At 37.2% G+C, this 24,009-nt stretch overlaps 1 protein-coding gene and 1 pseudogene across 1 annotated transcript in view; one reads left to right on the top strand and one right to left on the bottom strand.

Annotated features, from left to right (window-relative positions):
• The window catches only part of RAD51C (RAD51 paralog C), a 77,430-nt gene that overhangs the window by 27,409 nt on the left and 26,012 nt on the right, over window positions 1-24,009 (top strand). Inside the window, exons 4-5 of the mRNA XM_036755594.1 lie at window positions 1,543-1,676; window positions 19,706-19,837. Coding sequence (XP_036611489.1) covers window positions 1,543-1,676; window positions 19,706-19,837 — 266 coding nt within the window. The remainder of the gene's footprint in view (window positions 1-1,542; window positions 1,677-19,705; window positions 19,838-24,009) is intronic.
• Window positions 12,968-13,554, bottom strand: LOC118845572 (annotated as a pseudogene).

The raw sequence follows: 24,009 nt of genomic DNA, 5'->3' as shown, positions 1-24,009 counted from the left end.
AGTGACTTGCCTAGCATCACACAGCTAATAGATGTCCAAGGCCAGATTCTTGGGAAAAGGAGTCGTCTTCACTCCAGGCCTGGTACTCTATCCATTGCACCACCTAACTGCCCCACTTAGTATAGAGGAACTGCTTAATAAATGTTTTTTCATTCGTGGCAAAATATACACTTAGAAAATTTATTTTTAAAATCCCATTCATTTGCTGTGAGGGGTAAAATATTGCCTTTTGCTTTGAATAGACAGCATGCAGTTCAGTTTAGCATCTATTCAGCCCTTGGGCTTTGTGCCCAAAGCACATAGCACTTGCTGTGCTAGGCACTTATAAAATATGGCTTAGCCCTTGCCTTCATGGAGTCTGATAAAATTATATGATACATGCACATAAATGTAAAGTGAAATGTTTTATTAGCCACTATTTTATGTAGTCTACTAGAATTAAAATACCTGATTCTATTGTTTGTCGAAAATATTAAGCAGATTTAGTGAATATTTAAAGTAATAACTGTTGGTGTGATACAGTGGAAAGAGTGCCAGATTTGGAGGCAAAGGACTTGTATTCAAATTCCAGCTCTCTACTTAAATATATATGTGATTTGAGCAAGTCACTTCTCCCCAGGCCTCAGCTTTCTCATATGTAAAATGAAGGGGTTGCATTAGATGACCTTTGAGGTCCCTTCCAGTTCTAAATCTTTGAATTTTTCCCTTCTTAAGTGTATTTGTTTTCAGTGTAGCAAGCTGCATACCGGTATCTCTGAAACCCAAGAATTTCGTTTTTAGCTAGTCTGTTTTGAAGAGGAAGAGAATGTTTTCTGTTTCATCTTTTTCTAATTTAATTTCAAAGTATTCCACTTCAGTTAGCAAACATACTCATAAATTTTTGCCCTTGAAATTCTTTGGTATTTAAAGGCACGTGAGGAAAAAATTCATATGGAATAAACTTTAAAACATTCTTTCTCTGTAAAACACATGGAAATCATGATCTGGCCATATTAATAATAGCTTATATTTTTATTAGTAATACTTTAACTTATATTTTCATTACCTCTTCAAGATTTAGAAAATATTTCTCTTGTAGCAACCCTGTGAAGTAGGTAGTGCAGGTTTTATTATTTCTATTTTGCAAATGAGGAAAAGTTTCAGAGAGGTTAGATGATTTGTTCAGCCTTACATAATTTGTAAGTAATTGAACCAGGCCTTAAGCCCAGGTCTTAAAGCATGGATACGGTATAACTCTTACAAATGTGAGAAGGAAGTAGATCACAGACATTAAGTGATTTTTCAGGATCCTAGTATTCAATAGAAAAGCTGAAAATAGAACTCAAGACACTACTCAAGAGTTGAATATTTTAACCAATCAGTAACATAGTCCAGAGAAACCTCAGCCCCTTTGCTTCCATTTTTGTAATTTTTTTTGGATTTAATAGGAGGTATAACCTTTTCTCTTATTTGTTATTGAATTTATTATTTTCCCACCCTCAACGAAATAGTAAGAGATTATAAATAAGTCATTGTCTAAAGACCTGTTGTTGTTTGTTTCAGAGTACCAAAAAGCATTGGAGAACTTCTCCCTAGAAAGCATACTCTCTCATATTTATTATTTTCGTTGTCACAACTATACGGAGCTACTGGCACAGGTTCACCTCCTTCCAGACTTCCTTTTGGAACATTCAATGGTATGAGACCTTTGGACTTGTTTAAAAATCGCAGGCCATAAGCATAGTGACATCAACTTAAGATAAAAGCAGTCTTTCTTATTTCTTTAGGCAATCAGAACATTTTTTTTTTCTTTTCCCCCTTGCCACCATCTAAACATTTAATATTTTTGTCCTGGATGATGTAAACCACCAATTGTTCGCATTTTCCTCCTTTGCCTTCTCTCTTGCCACCCCCACAACCATTTCCCTCTTTTCATTTATTTACTATCCAATAATAGTCATACCATCATTTTGCCTCCTGAGGTACTTCGTGCTGAAAATAGGTTTTACTGTATTGCCTTAATTATGGAGAAGTATGTGTTCAGCAAATTAATGCTTTTAAAAATGCTTCGTCTATTCATAGACTTAGTGAAAGCCTTCCTCCCCATCTATTGCCTTTCCTTGTCCAATGAGGACCTAAGCTGTTTGGTGCAGGTGGCCATGTGTGTACACTTTGTATACTACTTTTCAATACACTTTGAAAGCTGCCTTCTATTCAGATAGGGAATATAATGGGGATCTAATTCAATATACTTTGGGAACTGCATTTTGAGTTTGGTTATGCCTCAGGGAGGCTTTGTCCCTTCTTTCCCAAAGTCCAACACAGTAAGGCTGAGTGACTACTACTTATGGGTGAACGTTTGTTTAAAAAAGCTGCAAAGGATTGTAACAAAAGAAGTTTGGTAGATTAATATACTAATCCCCAAATGCAGGCTAGCCCTACTACCTCTCTGTGTGATTCAAGATTTTCATAGAGTTAGGCTTCTTTGCTTTCTTTGCTGTATTTAATTTTGTGGACACCTAGCAAATCAGAGGAATTAAAAAGCTGGTAGCATTTTCCCAGAATCCCATCAGGTTGCATGCAACAGCCACGCAAAATGATCTGGAGTTAACTACCAAGGTAGAAAGTAGTGACTACCTGTAAACACTTTTGCTGTGGTTGTTGACACAGAGCCTTTTTTTAAAAAAAAATTATCTTTTTTGAAAAAAAATTTGTTTTTTTATTAAAATTGTTATTTTTTATTATTTATTTTTATGAAGTTCCAGACTGTCTCCCTCTTTCCCTCCCCACCTCATACTAGAGAAGGCCACTATTTAGCACAGGTGTGTGTGTGTGTGAGAAATATATATATATGTAAAACCATACTGTGCATACTTCTATTTATCATTTCTCTGGATGTGGATAGCATCTTCCTTTATAGGTCCTTTGTAGCTGATTTGAATATTTGTAATGCTCAAACTGACTTGTTCAGAGTTGTTCTTTGAACAATATTGTTGTTACTGTGTACAACATTCTCTTGGTTCTACTAATTTTACTCTTTATTTCATGCAAGTCTTTCCATGTTTTTCTGAAATCAACCAGTTCATCATTTCTTACAGCACAGTAGTATTCCATCACAACCACATACCATGACTTGTTTATCCACTTCTGATGTGCATCCCTCAATTTTCAGTTCTTTGCCACTACAAAGAGAGCTGCTATAAATATTTTAGAACATATAGATTCTTCTCCTTTTTCCCTGATCATCTTGGGAAACAGACTTAATAGTGGTATTGCTGGGTCTAAAGGTATACACAGATTTATAATTCTTTGGGCATACTTCCAGATTGCTCTTCCAAATGGTTAGGTTAGTTCACAGTTCCGCCAAAAATATTAGTGTCCCAATTTTTCCACATCCCCTCCAGCATTTATCATTTGCTCTTTCTATTGTTTAGCCAATCTGATAAGTGTGAGATGATATCTCAAAGTTGCTCTAATTTGCATTTCTCTAATAAATAATGTTAGAACATTTTTCATATCGCTATGTAGTTTTGATTTCTTCATGGAAAAACTGCCTGGTCATATTCTTTGACCATTTTTCAATTGAGGAGTGACTCATAGTCTTTCAAATTTGACAAAGTTCTCCATATATTTGAGATATGAGACCTTTATCTGAGAAACTATCTATAAAAATTTTTACCCAATTTTCTGCTTTCCATCTAATCTTGGCCACATTGGTTTTATTTATGCAACCCCCTTTATTTTTTTGGAGGGGGGAAGGCAAGGCAATTGGGGTTAAGTGACTTGTCCAAGGCCACACAACTAGTAAGTGTGTCAAGTGTCTGAGACCAGATTTGAACTCAGGTCCTCCTGACTCCATGGCCGATGCTATACTCACTATGCTAACTGCTGCCCCACAAACCCTTTTTAATTTAATGTAATCAAAATTATCCATTCTACATCTCAGAATGTTATCTTTTTATCTTTATTCATAGATTCTTCTCCTATCTATAAGTTTGCTAGGTAATATGTTCTGTGTTCTTCTAATTTTCTTGTGATATCTCCCTTTACATCTAAGTCATGTATCCATTTTGATCTTATCTTGGTAAATGGTGTAAGATAATGGTCTATACCTATTTTCTGCCAGACTGCTTTCCAATTTTCCCTACAGTTTTTTTTTTAAAACCAAATCGTGAGTTCTTATCTCACAGGCTTAAAATCTTTACGTTAGTTGAACACAAGGTTGCTATAATCATTAACTACTCTGTACTATGTATGTCTCCTGTGTTGCACTTATCCACTTTTCTATTTCTTAGCCAATACCATATACTACAGTTTAAGATCTGGTACTGCTAAACTTCCTTCCTTTACATTTTTTTTCTGCTAATTCCTTTGATATTCTTGACCTTCTGTTCTTCCAGATGAATTTTGTTGTTATTTTTTCTAGCTCAATAAAATAATTTTTTGGTAATTTAATTTTAAGAGATGGCATTGAATAAGTAGGTTTGTTTAGGTAGAATTACATTTGGCACTGTCTACCCATGAACAATTAATATTTCTCCAATTATTGAAATCTGACTTTATTTCTATAAAAAATGTTTTATAATTATGTTCATGTAGTTCCTGGGTTTGCCTTAGCAGGTAGATTCTCAAGTATTTTGTATTGTCTACAGTTATTTTAAATAGAATTTCTCTTTCTGGCTCTTCTTGCAGTTTTGTTCATCATATATAGAAATGCTGATCATTTATGTAGGTTTATTTTATATCCTACTACTTTGCTAAAATTATTGTTTCAGCTAGCTTTTTAATTGAATTTCTTAGATTTTCTAAGTGTGTCATTGTGCCATCTGCAAAAAGAGATAGTTTTATTACCTCATTGCCCATTCTGATTCCTTCAATTTCTTTTTATTCTTTTCTTGCTATTGATTGCTATTGCTAGCATTTCTAATACAATATTGAATAATACTGGGTACAATAGGTATCCTTGTTTCACCCCGATCTTGTTGGAAAGGCTTCTAGTTCGTCCCCATTACGAATAATTCTTGCTGATTGTTGTAGATAGATGCTTCTTATCATTTTAAGGAAAAATCCATTTATACCTATGCTTTCAAGTGTTTTTAATAGGAATGAGTATTATATTTTATCAAAAGCTTTTTCTGCATTTAATATAATCATTTGATTTTTGTTACTTTGGTTATTGATATATTCGGTTATATTGTTTTCCTTATGTTAAACAATCCCAGCATTCCTGGTATAAATCTCAATCATAACACCTAATCCTTGTGATATATTGTTGTAGTCTCCTAGCTAGTATTTTATGTAGGATTTTTGCATCCATATTGATTAGTGAAATTGGTCTATAATTTTCTTTCTCTATTTTTGCTCTTCCTGGTTTAAATTTCAGCACCATATTTGTTTCATAAATGGAATTTGATAGGACTCCTTTGCCTATTATTCTAAGTAATTTATTTAATATTGGGATAAATTGATCTTAGAATTCACTTGTAAACCCATCTGGTCCTGATGCTTTTTTCTTAGGAAGCTCATTTATGGCCTGTTCATTTTCTTTTTCTAAAATAGGTTTATTTAGCTATTCTACTTCCTCTTCTGTTAATCTAAGAAATTTATATTTTTGTACATATTCTCCCATTTCACTTAAATTGTTGAATTTATTGGCATACATTTGGGCAAAATCACTCTTACTAATTGCTTCGACTTCATCTTCATTAGTGGCATATTCACCCGTTTCATTTTTGATACTAGTGATTTGGTTTTCTCTCTTTTTTAAATCATATTAACCAATTTATCTATTTTTTTGGCTTTTTCATAAAACCAACTCCTAGTTTTATTTATTAATTCAATGATTTTTCTTACATTCAGTTTTATTAATCTCACTTTAATTTTTAGGATTTCCAATTTGGTATTTAATGGGAAATTTTTAATTTGTTCTTTTTCTAGTTTTTTCTTTTAAATTGCATACCCTTCTCTTTCTCTATTGATTTAAGCATTTAGAGATACAGATTTTCCTCTTATTACTGCTTTTGCTGCATTCCATAGGTTTTTTTAGTGTGTTGTCTCATTATCATTCTCTTTAATAAAATTATTGTTTCTGTAATTTGTTCTTTAGCTCACTCATTTTCTAACATTAGCTTATCTAGTCTCCAATTAATTTTTGATCTGTTTCCATGGTCCCGTATTAAATATAATTTTATTGCTTTATGATCTGAAAAGGATGTATTTAATATTGTCGTTTTTCTGCATCTAACTATAAAGTTTTTATGCCTTAACATGTGGTCAATTTTTGTAAAGGTATGGAAAAAAGATATATTCCCTTCTATTCTCATTCAGTTCTCTCCAGATAGCTATCATATCATAGTCATCTCCTTGACTTCTTTCTTATTTATTGTTTTGTTAGATTTATCTAGTTCTGAGAGGAAAAGGTTGAAGATCCCCCATTACTATAGTTTTGCTATTTTCACCTGTAATTCATTTAGTTTTTCCTTTAAAAAATTAGATGCTCTAGTATTTGGTGTATATAGGTTTAGTATTGACTTTTACTTCATTATTTATGGTACCTTTTATCATAAAGTAGTTTCCCTCTTTATTTGTTTTAAATTAAATCTAGTTTAGCTTTAACTTTGTCTGAGATCGTGATTGCTACACCTCCTTTTGCGTCAGCTGAAGTATAATAAATTCTACCCCAGCCCTTAATTTTTACTCTGTGTGTATCATTTTAAAATGTATTTCTTGTAAACAACATATTGTCAGGTTCTGGCTTTTAATCCATTCTGTTACCCATTTCTGTTTTATGGGTGAGCTCATCCCATTCACATCCAGAGTTATAATTACTAGTTGCGTATTTATTTCCCTCCGTCCTATTTTTCCTCACTATTTATTCTTCTCTCCCTCCATTTTTACTCTTTCCTCAGACATCTAATTTACTTGACTACTGCCTCCCTAATCCACCCTTCTAAGAATCCCTCCCTTATCCTCAATCTAGCCATCCTTCTAAGAGTCCCTCCCTTATCCTCTCCCCTTACCCTCTTATTTTTTTTGTCAAATAAAGTTTAAGAATTTATTCATTTTTATAACAAATCTCAAGCGTACTAATAATGTAACATTGATAAAATAATTTACAATTTTGATAGACCATTAAAATAATACGTGATAGGTGGGCTTGTTTATCTGTAAAACTTTTCCAACAGTGGTATATTTATGGCTATTGTTACTCAATTATTTTTCAACCAATAATCAAGACATTTTATGTTTAGCAGCTACAGCAGAAAACTGTTGTATAAATAAAATGTTAGGAACAGCAGTAGAATTTATATTGCTTTGCTTGATAAGCCAAAGGATTCTGTATTCACCATAGCAAAACATACTATGATTTTCAGATAAAAACACTTAATTTCAACATTCAGTACTACCGCAAGAGAAATCTATTAACCATTTTTTGTTCAGATGGAGAAAGACCAAATGAATCATCCTATTTGTCCGTGGGCATATGGATTCCTTATCAGTTTATATTTAGAAACAAAATGATTCACTTCTTGTATACTGCTCAAGTAGTAAGCAGGTCTTAATTTTTTAAAATTGAGAAATAATGTTACCATTTACAATTTTTTTCTTTTTGAGAATGTTAATTTAAGAACCGCGCACTGATTTTTAGAGAACTGTTTTTCAGGAAAGTCCATCAAATATTCAAGTTTCAGGTGGAAATTTTTGTTATAAAATGAATTTGTTTAATCTTCATTACTATCCCTAAGAAAAAATGGCAATTTCTTATATTAGCTCAAATAGTCTTCTAAGTACTTTGTAATGAGAAAGCCACCATGCTTTATGACAACACATAAATGCCCTATTGTCCAATTTCATATTGTCACACGATTTTGCAAAAAGCCATCCTTTTGCTCTATGCCCTCTCATTTCTTGATCTGCACCCCCTTCTAAGAGTCCTTATCCTATCCCTTTGCCTTCTTATTTCTCTGTAGGTTAAGAAGACTTTTATACCCTTCTAGATGTATATGTTATTCCCTCTTTAACCCAGTCCTAATGAGAATAAGGTTCTAGCACTATAAGCCCTCCACTCCCCCTTCCACCCTCCACTGTAACAACTTTTCCATTCACACCTAGTTTGTATGAGATAATTACTCCACTTTACCTCTCCTCACCCAATTTTGTTTTTTAGGATCATCCCATCATACTCAACTCAACCCTGAGCCTTCTATCTATGTATACTCTTTCAAACTACCCTAGTAATGATAACATTTTTAAGAGTTATAGGTAACGTTTTCCCATATAAGAAGTAAACAGTTTGACCTAATTAAATTTAAATCCCTTATAATTAGTCTTTCATGTTTACCTTCTTAATGTTTCTCCTGATTCTTATAGGTCATATTTTCCATTCAGTCCTAATCTTTTCCTGATGAATATCTGAAAGTCCTTTCATGAAATATCCATTTCTTTTTCCCCATACAGGATTATATTTAGCTTTGCTGGGTAAGTTTTTCTTGGTTGCAAACCCAACTCCTTTGCTCTTCAGAATATCATGTTCCATGTGCTTCGTTCTTTTAATGTAGAAGCTGCCAAATCTTCTGTTATCCTAAGTAGTTTCATAGTATTTCACTGATTTCTTTCTCGTTGCTTATAGTATTTTCTCTTTGATCTGGAAGCTTTAAAACTTAGCTATAATGTTCCTGTGAATTTTCATTTTGGGATCTCTTTCAGATGGTGATAAGTGGATTTTTTTCAATTTCTATTTTACTTACTAGTTCTAAAACTTAGGACAATTTTCCTTAATAATTTCTTGAGTTATGGTGTTTAGACTCTTTTTTTAATCGTAACTTTCAACAGTCTTTTATGTTGTTTCTTCTTGATTTGTTTTCTGTGTCAGTTGCTTTTCTAATGATGTTTAACATTCTCTTCTATTTTTTCATTCTTTTTATTTTATCATTTCTCAGTGTCTTATAAAGTTATTAGCTTCCTCTTGTCCAATTCTAATTTTTAAGAAGATATTTTCTTTCATGAGTTTTTGCATCTCTTTTTCAATTCGTTGACTTACTTTTCATAATTTTCTTGCATTACCCTTATTTTTTCCTAATTTTTCCTCAGCCTCTCCTTGATTTTTAATATCTTTTTTAAGCTCTTCTAAGAACTCTTTTTGCGTTTGTGTCCATTTTACATTTTTCTTTTAAATTGAAATAGCTATTTTGACTTCACATTCTTCTTCTGCGTTTGAACCCATATCTTCTCTATCAGTGTAGTAGCTATCTATAATTGGGTTCTTTCTCTTTTGCTTACTCATTTTTTTAGCAGCTTATTTCTTTGCTGTTAACTTCATGGTAGAGTTGCATTCTAGTCCTGAGGTGAGGTGGATGATGTCTCAATTTTTTTGTGCTGTTTTCTGAGCTCAATCCAGCGGCGTGACCTCAGGTATTCCCCTCCACCCGTAAGCTGCAACCAGGGCATCCAGCAATGATGTCACTACTTACTCCCTGCTATTCCTCCCCCCACCAACCCCTGCCTTCCACCCTTCTTCGCCTGCAAGCCTAAGCTCACTGTTTTGTCCTAGAACCAAAACCAGGGACCCACTCTCCTGCAAGTGACCATAGCCAGCAGGGCCCTTGCCCTTCTGTGACTGCATTCAGTGATATGTACTTGCTCCATAGCCACAGCCTGGGGACCCCATCTGGTCAGCACACCTGGACCCCAAGTCTAGCACCAGCAGAGAGCTCTGCATGTTTCCCCTGATCCGCTGTCAGACCCCCCCCCCCCCCCCATACTGTCCTTGAGACAAAAGTTCCTGAAGCTGAGGCTGCTACTGACTATAGCCCCCAGGGGTTGTTTGTTGATTCATCTGCCTGTAGGTATCAGCACTTCACTTTAGCCAGATAACCATGGAGAAGGTCTGGTCTTCCCTAATGTCCTCCCAAATTGTCTTAGACTGGACAGCTGCTTTAACCTGACTTTTATTTCTGCCATTCTAAAGTTCACTTTGAGGCATTATTTTAAATTATATGTAGGGGATTTTGGGAGAGCCAGGCAGTTTCCTACTTTATTTCACCATCTTCCCTAAAACAGAGCCATTATAAATGTTGTAGCCTCAATGAATATTTAAGGATATTCTAATACTATGTTACAAAAAAAGAGACTGTTGAGCATAGTGGATAGAGAACTGTCCTTACATCTAGGATTCAAGTCCCACCTCTGACACATACTGACTTTGTGACTGGCCACATAACCCAGTGCTCTAGGCCACTCCAAGGCCACAAATTACAGAGAACGACATACATTGGAAGAAAAGGTTTCCTTACTTCAGAGTTTCCTTGAGAATTCTTTATTCATGAAATCATAAGTTCCATCCTGATTTCTGTCCTACAAGAGACTTTCATGTATCTCTCTAGCAGCCAACCTCATGTAATGGTTTCTTAAAGAATGTAATTATACGTAACCTCCTTGTGATTGTCCGCCTAGACAAGAACACTTGTCTTTCCCACTTTCTTGGGAATTATACTTCAGTTTCCTGATTGAGATGAGAATATAACAGAGTTGTTTAAAGTTGCTTTGCTTCTATAATATTTAGTACTCCTGCACCTGAGTATCAGTGTTCATATGTAGATATTCCCTCCATTGGAGTAGTTCAGCACCCACCCTTGCTTTCTCATTCCGTGTGTTGCTTGTCTTTGTTCTTTCATAAATGCTCCAGAGATTTACCCAGCTTACTTGGAGGTTTTCCTCTATATTCTTTTACATTTTGGAGTACAACATTTGGGTTGTTCATCTATTTATCTCCTTTCCTCCCTACTTTTAAAATTCACTTTTATTTCTTTTTCACATACACAATTTAAAGTATCTCTACACAACACAGTTCTCATAGAGTTATAAAATCACTTTAGCTTGGTTAGGTACCTTTTTTAAGTCATTTCAGTCCTAAAAGTGTGTTTACGTTGAGATATGATAGTTAAACCAGCAAAACATGTTAAATCAATAGTTTTTACACATCAAACTTTATAGACGTTTGAAGATAAAACCACATTCAACAGGACAGTACCACATTTGAATCAGCTATTTACAATTCCCTGACATGACATGATATGTATATGTACACACACACTGATCCATTGGGGCAAGCAGAAACAACAGGCAGTTAATTACTTTGAGGATATTAAACATTATGATCTAGAAGCCCATTACTACACTTAACCTTCAATGTCATGTACCACCCCAAATTTCTCCAAGGTACTTTCATATTCTAGAATGGCAGGTTTAGCTAATACAATTTTTTTTTTTAAAGAATTAATTGTTGCTTTTATTTGGGCCCTGGCTCATACCTTACAATGTTTTCTCAAATGGTAGGAGAAAACAAATTTAAGCATAGTCAAGGAGTTATTCCATACTTGCCATGACCAATTTTACTAATACAAACAAGTCAGTTAAGAATTAAATTCTGTGTTTGGACTGTCCATTTCTGCCATAACACATCTACTTTATAAAATGTGATGTAGAAAAAACAGTCTGATGGAACAGTTTCTGCAAATTGGCCAGACCAATTAGTATTTTACTCACATCAACCTGATGCACTAATTAAATGAGCAAATCAGTAGTTTTCAGAGTAACGATGGTTCTCTAAATAGCCAATATTAAAATCTGTATCATAAACAGTAATTTTTTATATATCAAACATGTAGTATTCTTCAAATTTCATGCTACATGATCTGAAATCCGATAAAATCTACTTGAGGACACTGGAAATCCTGATTCTTCCTAACAATTTGGTACTAAAGCTTCACATTTTGAAGAAGGAAAGTGTCTCTGAAGGAGAGGCTGTGTTCGCCAAATGAAGGGTTCAGTAACCTAGAACAGGATGCCTTGCAGGAATCTGGCTTGAGGGTACCTGGCATTGCCTTGGGGAAGATTATACAGTAACAAGTGGGAGCTCTGGAAGAACATCAAAAGGGACATCATTTCAGGACTTGGTCAACTGCTCCCCACCCCCAGGACCACTCCACAGAGCAGCCCAACTGCTTGGAAGCCCAGGGATGTCTCTAAAGGACTCCAGAAGGAATGAAATTTCCAGTAACAAGTAGCCTGTAAGTACACCAAACACACTGGAACTCATTCAAGAGCTTCTCTTTAAGGGGAAAAAAAGGGAAAACAATCCTTTGAGGAAAGAGATGAAAAATGAAAACAATTTCACACATAGCAGGGAAAACTCCCAACACCCAAAGTCCCAAATGCCACCTCTTTTCTCTCACCTAGGCCTGAGACCCTCCCTGTCAGAAGTAAGGATTCTACATCATAGAAAAGCCAACATTCTGTTCACACTCTAGTTGTCATACTTCAGGGCTCACCCTGCTTAGTCTCCATCATTTCTTTGTGCAGCTGGCCTCCTGCAAATTTCCAACGTGACAGTCAACACTGGGAGGCTTGGAGAGAAAATGGCCCCAAAGCTGGTTTAAGTATGTTTTTTTTTTATGGCCACAGACTACTTTTTTTTTTGTATTTCTTTTTCTTGTTTTTCTTATAACTATAAATTGTGAGCTTACGAGAGCTTGTCTTTGTCTTGAAAAATCAAGGTTTGATAAGATACTTGCTAACTTGCTTTCTTTTTTAAAAGACTGATGGTCATTGTCCTGAAACAGTCAGTATTTCTATGGGGATGTTGTTGCTCTAACTCAGGTGGGTCTAAAAAGGAGGCAACAAACAGGGCTATGGAAAAAAAATCACTTGCTAGTGGCATCTGCATTGAAAAGAAGACTGCAGATTTCTAGACAGTGGTAAACTCCTTGAGGAAACTGAGGATCTTACAGGCCAAAAAGGGAAGGAGGTCATGAAAATGCCTCCTAAGAGTTCGAATCAAATACTGAATCCCAAGAGGAGCTGGAAAGTGGATATGTAAAAAGAGGGTCAAGGACTGGGGCGTGCTTAGAATGGTCTCAAGTTCAAATACACTAATGTGACAGGGATAGCACTTCACAGGGCCCACGCACTTCCAGGGCTCTCCTTTCCCTCAGTAGGTGCTGGCAGACGGGGAACTCAATCGTTTTCCAATGTAGATGCCTAGTCCCAAAGCCAAAACATGAGAGATGAACAGCGATGGAATGAACACTTTAAGAAATCCTGCGGAGAAAATGCCGCCTTTCTTCATGGCTCCACTTTTCCTCACACTTAAAGAAACAGAACATTTGGGGTGCCAGAAGTGGAATTCCTTGGCGGGGATATTCTCATGCTGACTGGACCAGTCCGATACCCAGTCCACACTTTTCTGCAAAGCTTCCACTTCTTTTTCTCCTTCTGCAGCTTCCTCTTCAGACTGAGAGCTGTGGTCCTTACTGGTGTGCATGTCCACATCAAACATTATCTGACCATCTTCTTGTGGGGAAGGGCTGTCACAATGGGAACTGCCTCTGGAGCTGCTCTGGCCTGACTCGTGCTGGGCATCCAGGAGGATCTTCTCCATGTCTCCATTGTGAATGGAGGACGAGGAGAGCACATGCTCCAGACCCCGTTTTTTCCATTCCCATTCCCGTCGTTGCAGTTGCTGTTCATCTGGAGCTCCACCCAGGAACTGTTGAGGCCTGTGGGTGAGGCCAGTGTCTGCTCACCCTCCTTCTTGTTGTTGGGCAGCGGCAGAGGCTGGAGACGACATGGTCCAGAGGCTGGAGAGGCAGCAGCGGTAGAGGAAGCTTTGGACGCCTCGACAGCAGTTCCGTAGCTAATGCAAAATTAAGACAGACAATACAGTGCTTATTTGGTGGACATGTTTTACTTATACTGTAGAGTCAGTGGTATTTTGAAGGCAACTTGACTTAAGAACTTATCATGATCATGCTTATTTCCTAGATTGGATAATCCATCAATCTTGCATTCTCTTGACAAATCTTGGTTGGTGTTCAGAAATTACCTGGAGAGCAACCAATGGCAATAGATAGTCCACATAAAGTTAAGAGTTCCAGTTTAGGAAAAGTTGTCAGCCATACTGTTTTTCCTTCCTTAGCAGTACATACTGTCCTTAAGCTTTAATCCAATTATTCTATTCATTTTCATAAATCTACAAAGAGCTCTTAACAGCGTAGCCAAAAGAGCAATTTGTCAGTGCCCAGCACTTTTCAACCTTACCAAGAAAATAATTTACATGCCTTCTTAGGAGAGGCATCATTCTGTTTTTAAAAAAAATGGCATTCCATTAGGACAGAGTAGGTATTTTTCTTCTTTTTTTATGTTCATATTCCATTAGTTTTTTGGGGGTCTCTGCATCATCACTGTAAAATTCTAAATTTTTGCCACTTCCTGCAAATGACAATTGTATAGTTTTGGTACAATTTTAAGTTCTGGGTTAAGCAGGAATCTTCTTGCGGGATTTTGGAATTTCATTACTCAGCGTAGGGAGCACAACTCACTGTAAATGTGAAGAGTACAGCTAGGAAGCCATAAAGACTGGATGGAAGAGCGTCATCAAACTCTAATTCCTAGTGGTCTGCCCCCAAAATTTACTGCTGCTACAGGTGATGCACTTCCACTTGGCTGTATCTAGTTTTTTCTCATCTATGGTTATGAAGTCCATTCATATGGGGGGGGGGTGAGAGGAGTAAGAAGAAGGAGGCACATGAAAGGAGAGAAGAAAAGGAAGGGGGAACAGAAGGCCTACCCCTTGTTCTTGCTGCATGACTGCCGTACTTCCTTTACCGATCATACTTTTCTCAATGATATCCCTTGTGCTACCATCTTTTCTGCGTGGATCAAAATTGGAAATGTATTGTGGTTTTTCTGTGCCCACCATCCTTATCTCTACTGACCTTGAGTACCCAGACTCTTTATCTTTGGAAATTATGATGTTCTTATATTCACAACCACACAACAATTCTAGAAGAACATTTGTGTGAAAACTGATAGATGCAATTTGGTATTTTTGAGTGCACTGTGCTAATTTCCAAATGCAGACCAACTCATTCTCTTCCTCCTTTTCAAATATGAGTCCTGATCATGGTTCCATTTACATACACATATGTTCATACATGTGTGCATATATAATGTATATGTATATGCGTGTGGGGGCAGGGAGAGAAAAAAAAGAGAAGGGAAGAAAGAGGATGGGAAGAGACAGGGAAAGGGAAGAGCAATATCAGTGACCTGGCCATCCAACTGCTTGTTATAGTTTGAAAAAGAGACATTTTCTATCCATTCTACTTTTATTTTAAGTAATAGATCTCACTGAAGGGGCTCTATGATGTTCTCAGTCTTGCTGTAATCAGAACATCATCATCTGCAAGCAGGAGCACCTGGAGGACCTTTTCCATTTGAACTCTGTACACCCCCTTCATGACCTTGGCAAACATTGTCAAACCTCTTTTATTTCTCATACTTTAGCCAACATACTTTTTGCCATCCACTCCTGTGCCTCCTCTTATAGCAAAGTCAAAGAATTAAGGTACAGAGTGTCCCAAAAGGTCTTAGTGCATTTTAAAGCTACTAGAGCATAAAACACTAAGACTTTTGGGGACACCCTGTACATGCTGATTGATTTTGGAGGATCTTGTCATCGTTCATATAGTATTTTTGTCTCTTTATGATCTGCAGCAGATATTGGTAGATAAGCTTTCTTTGTGGTCATCTTTTTCTTATTCACATCCTTAGTAATTCAAGACAGAATGACTAGATTCCCTACAAAATGATACTGCCACTTTGGTACACAAAACTGTTGGCTATGTGAGACTGCCAGTTTTGATAGGGTTCATTTTTCCAGATAATTTGTCAATATATTGGTCTTTGGATAAATTCTCACACCTAGAGTTCTAACAATTAAGTTCATATTTATAGATAAATTGAAAACCATATAATTTTTAGCATTCTTTGCTCCCATTTCTAGCATTTAGCCACTCTGCAAGTAGAAGTTTCTATGAAATTCTATTCATTATTTTTTGTAGCACAGTAGTATTCCATTGGTGCAGCTCAGCCTAGATCATTGCTTTCTCATCTTCAGCCATTCTCCATTTGATTATGCCTGAATAGTCTTTGTAATGAGTAGGTCTGACCTTATAACCCTGCTGTACCCTAGTCACTCCACTGGCACCCTATTACCTTAAGATCAAATATAAAACCTTATGTTTGGCTTTTAAGGCCCTTCATAACCTACCTTCCCTTTACTGTCTTCTTACACCTTTTCCCCCTTTGTATTCTGTTATCCAGTAACACCAGCCTTTACTTCGACTCTAGGAATTTTCACAGACTGTCCCCCATACCAGGAATGTTATTCCTCTTTATCTCTGCTTCTTAACTTCCCTTGCTTCCTTCAAGTCTCAGCTAAAGTCCCACCTTCTATAAGGAGCCTTTCTTGTTCCTCTTTAACCTTAGTGCCTTTCCTCTGAGATTATCTCCAATTTATTCTTTATATTCTGTTTGACTATAATTATTTGCATGTTTTCTGTGAGCTCTTTGAGAGCAACGACTGCTTCTGCCTTTTTCTTTAAATCCCCAGCACTTAGCATGGTGCCTAGCACATAGTACTTGCATAATAAGTGCTTGTTGATTTGATTTGACACAAGATTGAAGGCTTTTATTTCTCTATGTTTCATGGATTGCCATGGAGAAAGAATTCAGCGCTTAGTGGATAGTCCATCGGTGATGAGAATCTCCGTATTTAACTGAGTTGGTCCTCAGACAGTGAACTCAGTCTGTAAACCAGCATGATAAAACCTGTCAGTTTTCACTCCAACTTCCTGGTCTTCACCTATGGTCACCTCCACCCTACAATTGAAGCATCAGTAGGATTTGGTGGTCTGTTGCATACAGAGTTAAACAGTTTTTTTCCTTTGGTAGTTCATCCAAGATAAGGTAACTTTCAAAATCCAGGAAGTCCTTTTTAAAAAATCTCTGGATGATACAGAACAAATAAAGGCAGTAAAAATGGGTCATAAATTTTATAGCTGAACTGTCAGCTGGACTACTAATTCAATAACTAATTATTAGTATGATGCCAGTTGCTCTTAAGTCATTACCTCTGAGCATAAGGTGGCTCACTTAAAGTCTGCTTTTTCATAGCTTCATTGTCTAACCCACATGAGGTAAGACCAGATACAGCCTAAGGTTAATTTTTTTTAACTATCCCTGGAGGTCAGCAAACACTTTTGTTGTTTGGTTATTTCGGTCGTGTCTGAATTTTCATGGCCCCACTTTGGGTTTTCTTGGTAAAGAGGCAATAGGGTTAAGTGACCCAGGGTCACATAGCTGGTAAGTGTCCAAGGCTGCCACTAAACACTTATTATGTACAGACAGTTCTCACTTAGTGTAAGTGCACCTTTCTAAGACCTTTTATGTAAAGCATTTTTACATAATTTGCATTTGCCTGAGCATATGAGGAGGGAAGAAGGCTGGAAGAAGGCGGGTGCTCAAGGAGGGAGAAGGCTAGCATCCAGGGTTTAAGGACGTGGGGCGGGGTACAGAGAATAGAGAGCAGGAGGAGGAACACGTGGAAACTAGAGCCAGTCATAAGGTGGGGCCTGGCTGAAACACAGAACACAGAAGGGAGAATGGGGGAGACAAGATCTGGAGACAGACACATGGTATCCAAGTGTGGACAGAGGGAAGATAGACATGCAGGAGGGACACAAGGGTAGGTAGGCAGAGTAGGACGGAGGTCTCCCCTTCCAGCTCCAGAGTTCTCAAGCCAAGCTTCCAGTCTGGAGTGAGTGGGCAGTATTGATCTCTCCATTCTTTAGCTTTCACTTGGAGGGTTATTGTGGTTTTTGTTTTAGGGTTGTTTTTTGTTGTTGTTGTTTTGGTGGAGGAGTTAGAGACCCCAGAGCCCAAGCCTAGGGGCAGGAGTGAAGAGAGAAAGCACAGTACTGTACAGTAAAGTTAACATAGGTGTTTATTTTGGAATGCAGATTTCTTTCAGAATTCTTTATGTCAGATTTGTGTGATGCAAATTTATGTAAAGCAGGAACTGTCCACACTAGATACTATGCTAGTACTTTGCCCTTGTTGTAGTTTCTGCCATCAAGGAGCTTATAATCTAGTAGGAAAGATAAAACAGGAACAAAAGCAACTATATTTAATAATTATACTTACTGGGGGACTTAATGAGCTGAAGCATTGTGCCTTTTCCACTAAGGTGTCCCTCTACTCTGGAACATATTGTGGTGTATCACTGGATTAGGTCATAAAAGGAAAGCCCATCTAAAAGACAAGTTAGATTCCTCTTTCACTTGTAAAACTCTTTACCTCCTCCCCATCCCTGCCCCCCAGCAACTGGGGGAAAATTTCTTAAAGCTTATGTTTTGGCATGTATCCAAGGTCTCCCCAAAGTGGGGATTAGAAAACTACTCTGTACACTGCAAAACGTGTGGGAGAGGTATTTACTTCCTACACATAAAAGAAGCAAAACAAATGCTAAACAAGGCTTTTTCACAAGTACATATTGACAGTGACAGAGAAAAAGCATTAATTCTGTATTGACCCAAGCCTTCCATAAATTCTTTAAAAATTTCACATTCTAAGTCCAAGCATTTCTAATTTAGAGAAATGCTCAAAATGACATATCCTCCCTCTACACCCTCCCTCCTCTGCCCCCCCCCCCCCACCTCCATGGCCTCAGAAATTTTTCTAACGGAAGACAATTTGAAATAACATTTGTTGGAATCTTGAACAAGCAAAAGGTCACATTATGTTAAAATACAGTTTGAGGTTAATATTCTATTCCATCTAATAAAAGAATAGACAGTTAATCCTCTACTAAAACTACTCATTTTCTTTGACCATTCCCCCTGGAAGGTTCAAAGGGGCCTTCTCCCTAGGAGGACTTCACTCACCTTTAAAAATCCATTGAATCATTAAGGGGTATTTTTTCGTTATCCCTAAAACAGATAAGTCCTTCAACCTTGACTCCCCCCCCCATGGTCATCTAGAGGGAGTGAGTCATCTTGAGTGCAGGAATGCTGACCTAGTGGTTGACTAGAAGTGGGCAGGACAGTTCTGTTATTTATATTATATTAATCCAAATGTGATAACTACATAGGAAAGATCTGGGCAAAATGAGTTCCCTGACTTTTGTTTGCTTTTGGATTTCAGTGGTGCCATGCTTATAAATTGTCTTAAAAGTTCCATGCCTTGGGGCTCTCATAGATAGAACTTATAGAAATTCTGTTATTCACTAATCAGCCTGTGTGGGGCTAAGGACAGCCCTACTTATATACTCAATTGTGTATTATTATTGTGAATTTCTGATATTTTTCAAACAAAGCAAGATTATACATTTAAAATTCATTAAAACTTCATAAGATGTTGTCTTGCAAATTTTTATCTGAGAATTTTATGCTGAGGTTAGTCCTGCTTTATGAAGACAAACAATTCAGAATAAAATCTTTTGGACAGAAACTTCAAATATGCTATAATTAGCTTGATGCTTCAGTAAATCCTATGTTGTACCTTGATAGTAAATTATATTTTTATGTGATGATAAGTACAATGTTAAAAGCTTAAGATGTTACAATTTCTTTTACTCCCATAATTAAGTGAATTATTGTCCTTAGCATAATGAACTTGACTAAATAAAGTCCCGTTTCTAACAATTTCTTACACGAATCTATGGTTGTATAGATAGTTAACTTGTATAAACTTATAACTAATCAATAAAAGAACAATTCCAGGGAAATTCCTAGATTTCAAGTTCAATCCTATAATTTAACTGTTGGTTCAGTAAATTTTTAAAAACTGAATGTTGACTTCATACTTTTACCTCTTGTGTATTTAGGTCCAGCTGATTATAGTGGATGGGATTGCATTTCCTTTTCGGCATGATTTTGATGACCTCTCCCGTCGAACACGGTTACTGAATGGACTAGCACAGCAGCTGATCAGCATGGCAAACAATCACAAATTAGCTGTAAGTTTATGGATCCAGAAAGTTTCATAATAAACTACCTTCCAATGCATACATGTAGCAAATTAGACTTCATGTTTGCCTTAGTAACTAGTCTACAAGATGACCATTATGATAAGAGTGAGGGCCAGCTAGGTGGCTCAGTGAGTAGAGCACTGGCCCTGGAATCAGGAGGACCTGAGTTCAAATGGCGGCTTCAGACACTTGACACACTTACTAGCTGTGTGACCTTGAGCAAGTCACTTAACCCCAATTGCCCTGCTTTCCTCCTTGCAAAAAAAAATAGTGAAATGGTTTTCTTCTCCTTTATTTGAAGAGTCATTGTTTCACATAGCAATGTGAGTTATAGTGGTGGTTTGCTTTGACTTTGTGGGATTTCTGGTAAACAATTTTCCCATGTTCTTTCTGCCAGAACCTGAAATAGAGAATTCAGCTGGCTGTTAATGATTTGTTGTTACTAATTTTCCCTGACAGTGGTGTTTAGGAATTTCCTGTCACCTGTAGAAATTGATAGTACTCCGTCTTAAAAACTTTATCTGTCATTTGCCATAATTCAGATTTCTGTTACTCTTGTTAAATGGCCAGTAGGTGGCATGCTCTACTTAGAGCTATTTATAGTTCCTTAGAGCAAAACTTGAGAAATATTCAGCCAGTATGAAAGCCGGCAGTTCTAACATGGTGCTTTGTATTCCTCTCTTGCAAAAATGTTACTCCATAGGAATTTTAGTCATTATTCTCAATATTTTTCTTTTATATCAGCATTTACTCAAGTGTTTTTGCAGACAGAATAGATTGTAAATATGTGTTAGCAAGGCAAAATCCAAATTTAAGATTCTTCGTAAAACAGAAGTTAGTATTTCTGTTCATTTCCTCCAAGTGTGATGTAATGGACAAAATAATGAAAAATTTTAAACAAGAATTATACTGACAAAAAGAATTAAGCATTTATGGCATAAGCTCAGATTTGTTGATCATTCATTTTTTGTTGTGTCTGACACTTTGTGACACCATTTGGGGTTTTCTTGGCAAAGATACTGGAGGGGTTTGCCATTTCTTTCTCTAGTTCACTTTACAGATGAAGAAACTGAAGCAAACAGGGTTAAGTGACTTTCCCAGGGTCACACAACTAGTTAAGTGTCTGAGGCCAGATTGGAACTCAGAAAAATGAGTCTTCCTGATTCTAGGCCTGGCACTCTGTTGACTCTGCCACTGGAACAGTAAGGCAACAATAACAATGTAGATGATAATTGTCAAAATGCCTATGTAGTTCTGTATAGCAAAGTATATGAGACTCTCCATATAGAAGGTAGAAGAGGTAAACCATTTATTCAGACACCAGAGAACCATATCCCATAACCAAATGCTCAGCTCCCACAGCCAGTCAGTCCATCATAACAGCAAGGAACCCAAAACATTCAATGCAGAATATCACAATATGGAGCCTCAGCATCCCAAAACCTCTCCGACCCCCTGCTAGGGTCTTCCCCAAAACAAACTCACAGTACAGCTAAGTCAGCCTGTTCAGTTCTAACAATCAGGAGGGTGGCCACTAGTAGCCACCAGGAGCCATAACATCTTTCTCTCTCCTTTTCAGCATTTTCCTGTGATATAACTTCCCTTTCCTGTCAGGAAGCTTCTCCCACCATGTGACCTAGGCTTCCTGTGACATAAGAAGGTCACATGGCCTGTTAATGGATGGGAAAGATCTTCAAATCTAATTGCTACTGCATCCACCTAGCTCCCCATAAGCTCAAATAGCTTCAGCAAAGGTTGTTTGTGTTGTCAACTCTAGGCAGTGTCAGATATCCATTTGGCTAAGACTTATCTTGTTGGGAGTTATTCTCAATTTCTCTGGAGGCCTTTGGTGCTCAAGTGAAAGGAAGCTAGAGGACAGCGGTCTTATGGCTGTTCCTCAACACAATGATCTGTTGACTTTTCCTTTGTAGATAGGGCACTTTACTGCCCAATAAATAAAGCAACCATTTCTTAGCTTTTTCTTCATGGTGGTATCTTTTGAGAGAAATGCACATCTAAGAATATAAATCTCACTCACTAGAAAAAAAGATTGGCATTGGGGGAATATCAGAAATTAGGATTGTCGGAGGTTTTGTGTGCCTTTGCCAGATGCACATAGCTTTCGCTGTTTTAAGTTATTCTTACTAATGGTTGTTTTTCCTGTTCTAGACTACCTTAACTTCGTTTTTCTCTTCATGCTATTAAGCTGTTTAATCCTTCCAAATATTTTTTTTATGTTTAATTTATTTAATATATTTAGTTTTCAGCATTGATTTGCACAAGAGTTTGAATTACAAATTTTCTCCCCATTTCTGCCTTCCCCCCCACTCCAAGATGGCGTATATTCTGGTTGCCCTGTTCCCCAGTCAGCCCTCCCTTCTGTCACCCCACTCCCCTCTCATCCGCTTTTCCCTTCCTTTCTTGTAGGGCAAGACAAATTTCTACGCCCCATTGCCTGTGTATCTTATTCTCTAGTTGCATGCAAAAACTTTCTTTTTGTTGTTTTTGAATATCTGTTTTTAAAACTTTGAGTTCCAAATTCTCTCCCCTCTTCCCTTCCAACCCACCCTCCCTAAGAAGTCAAGCAATTCAACATAGGCCACATGCGTATCATTATGTATAACCCTTCTACAATACTCATGTTGCGAAAGACTCACTATGTTTTGCTCCTTCCTAACCTATCCCCCCTTTATTGAATTTTCTCCCTTGACCTTGTCCCCTTTCGAAAGTGTTTGTTTTGGATTACCTCCACCCCCATCTGCCCTCCCTTCTATCATCCCCCCCTTTTTTTAAATCTTCTTCCTCCTTTTTTGCTGTGGGGTAAGATACCCAATTGAGTATGTATGGTATTCCCTCCTCAGGTCAAATCTGATGAGAGCAAGATTCACTCATTCCCCCTCACGGCTTTTTCTTGCCACTTTCATGCGAGATAATTTACCCCATTCTATCTCTCCCTATCTCCCTCTCTCAATATATTCCTCTCTCATTCCTTAATTTGATTTTATTTCTTTTAGATATCTTCCCTTCATCTTCAACTCACCCTGTGCCTGCTCGCACTCGCTCTCTCTCTCTCTCTCTCTATATATATATATACACACACACACACACATACATATATACATACATACACACTCACATATACATATGTATACATAAACATATTTTTTTTAATGCAATTTATTTATTTAACATATTTGGTTTTCAGCATTGATTTTCACAACATTTTGAATTACAAATTTTCTCCCCATTTCTACCCTCCCCCCCACTCCAAGATGGCTTATATTCTGGTTGCCCTGTTCCCCAGTCAGCCCTCCCCTCTATCACCCCCCTCCCCTCTCATCCCCTTTTCCCTTCCTTTCTTGTAGGGCAAGATAAATTTCTACGCCCCATTGCCTGTGTATCTTATTTTTTAGTTGCATACAAAAACTTTTTTTGTTTTTGAACATCTGATTTTAAAACTTTGAGTTCCAAATTCTCTTCCCTCTTCCCTTCCCACCCACCCTCCCTAAGAAGTTGAGCAATTCAACCTAGGCCACACAGGTATTATTATGTATAACCCTTCCACAATACTCATGTTGTGAAAGGCTAACTACATTTTGCTCCTTCCCAACCCATCCCGCTTTATTGAATTTTCTCCCTTGACCCTGTCCCCTTTCCAAAGTGTTTGTTTTGATTACCTCCACCCCCATCTGCCCTCCCCTCCATCATCCCCCCGCCTTTTATTTTTTTTTTATCTTCCTCCCTCTTCTTTCCTGTGGGGTAAGATACCCAACTGAGTATATATGGTATTCCCCCTCAGGCCAAATCTGATGAGAGCAAGGTTCACTCATTCCCCCCTCACCTGCCCTCTCCCCTCCTCCCATAGAACTGCTTCCTCTTGCCACCTTTATGCGACATAATCCACCCCATTCTATCTCTCCCTATCTCCCTCTCTCAGTATGTTACTCTCTCATCCCTTAATTTCATTTTATTTCCTTTAGATATCTTCCCTTCATCTTCAACTCACCCTGTGTCTGCTCTCTCTCTTTTACATATATATATATAAACATATGCATATATATATACACACATACATACACATACATACATATACACATAGATATATACATACATACACATTCACATATATATATACATAAACACATATATATATATATACA

This window comes from Trichosurus vulpecula, chromosome 4 (assembly GCF_011100635.1).
Source record: "Trichosurus vulpecula isolate mTriVul1 chromosome 4, mTriVul1.pri, whole genome shotgun sequence".
Taxonomy (NCBI): Eukaryota; Metazoa; Chordata; class Mammalia; order Diprotodontia; family Phalangeridae; genus Trichosurus; species Trichosurus vulpecula.
The sequence above is the reverse complement of the archived record's forward strand: the minus strand, read 5'-3'. Positions and strand labels throughout refer to the sequence as shown.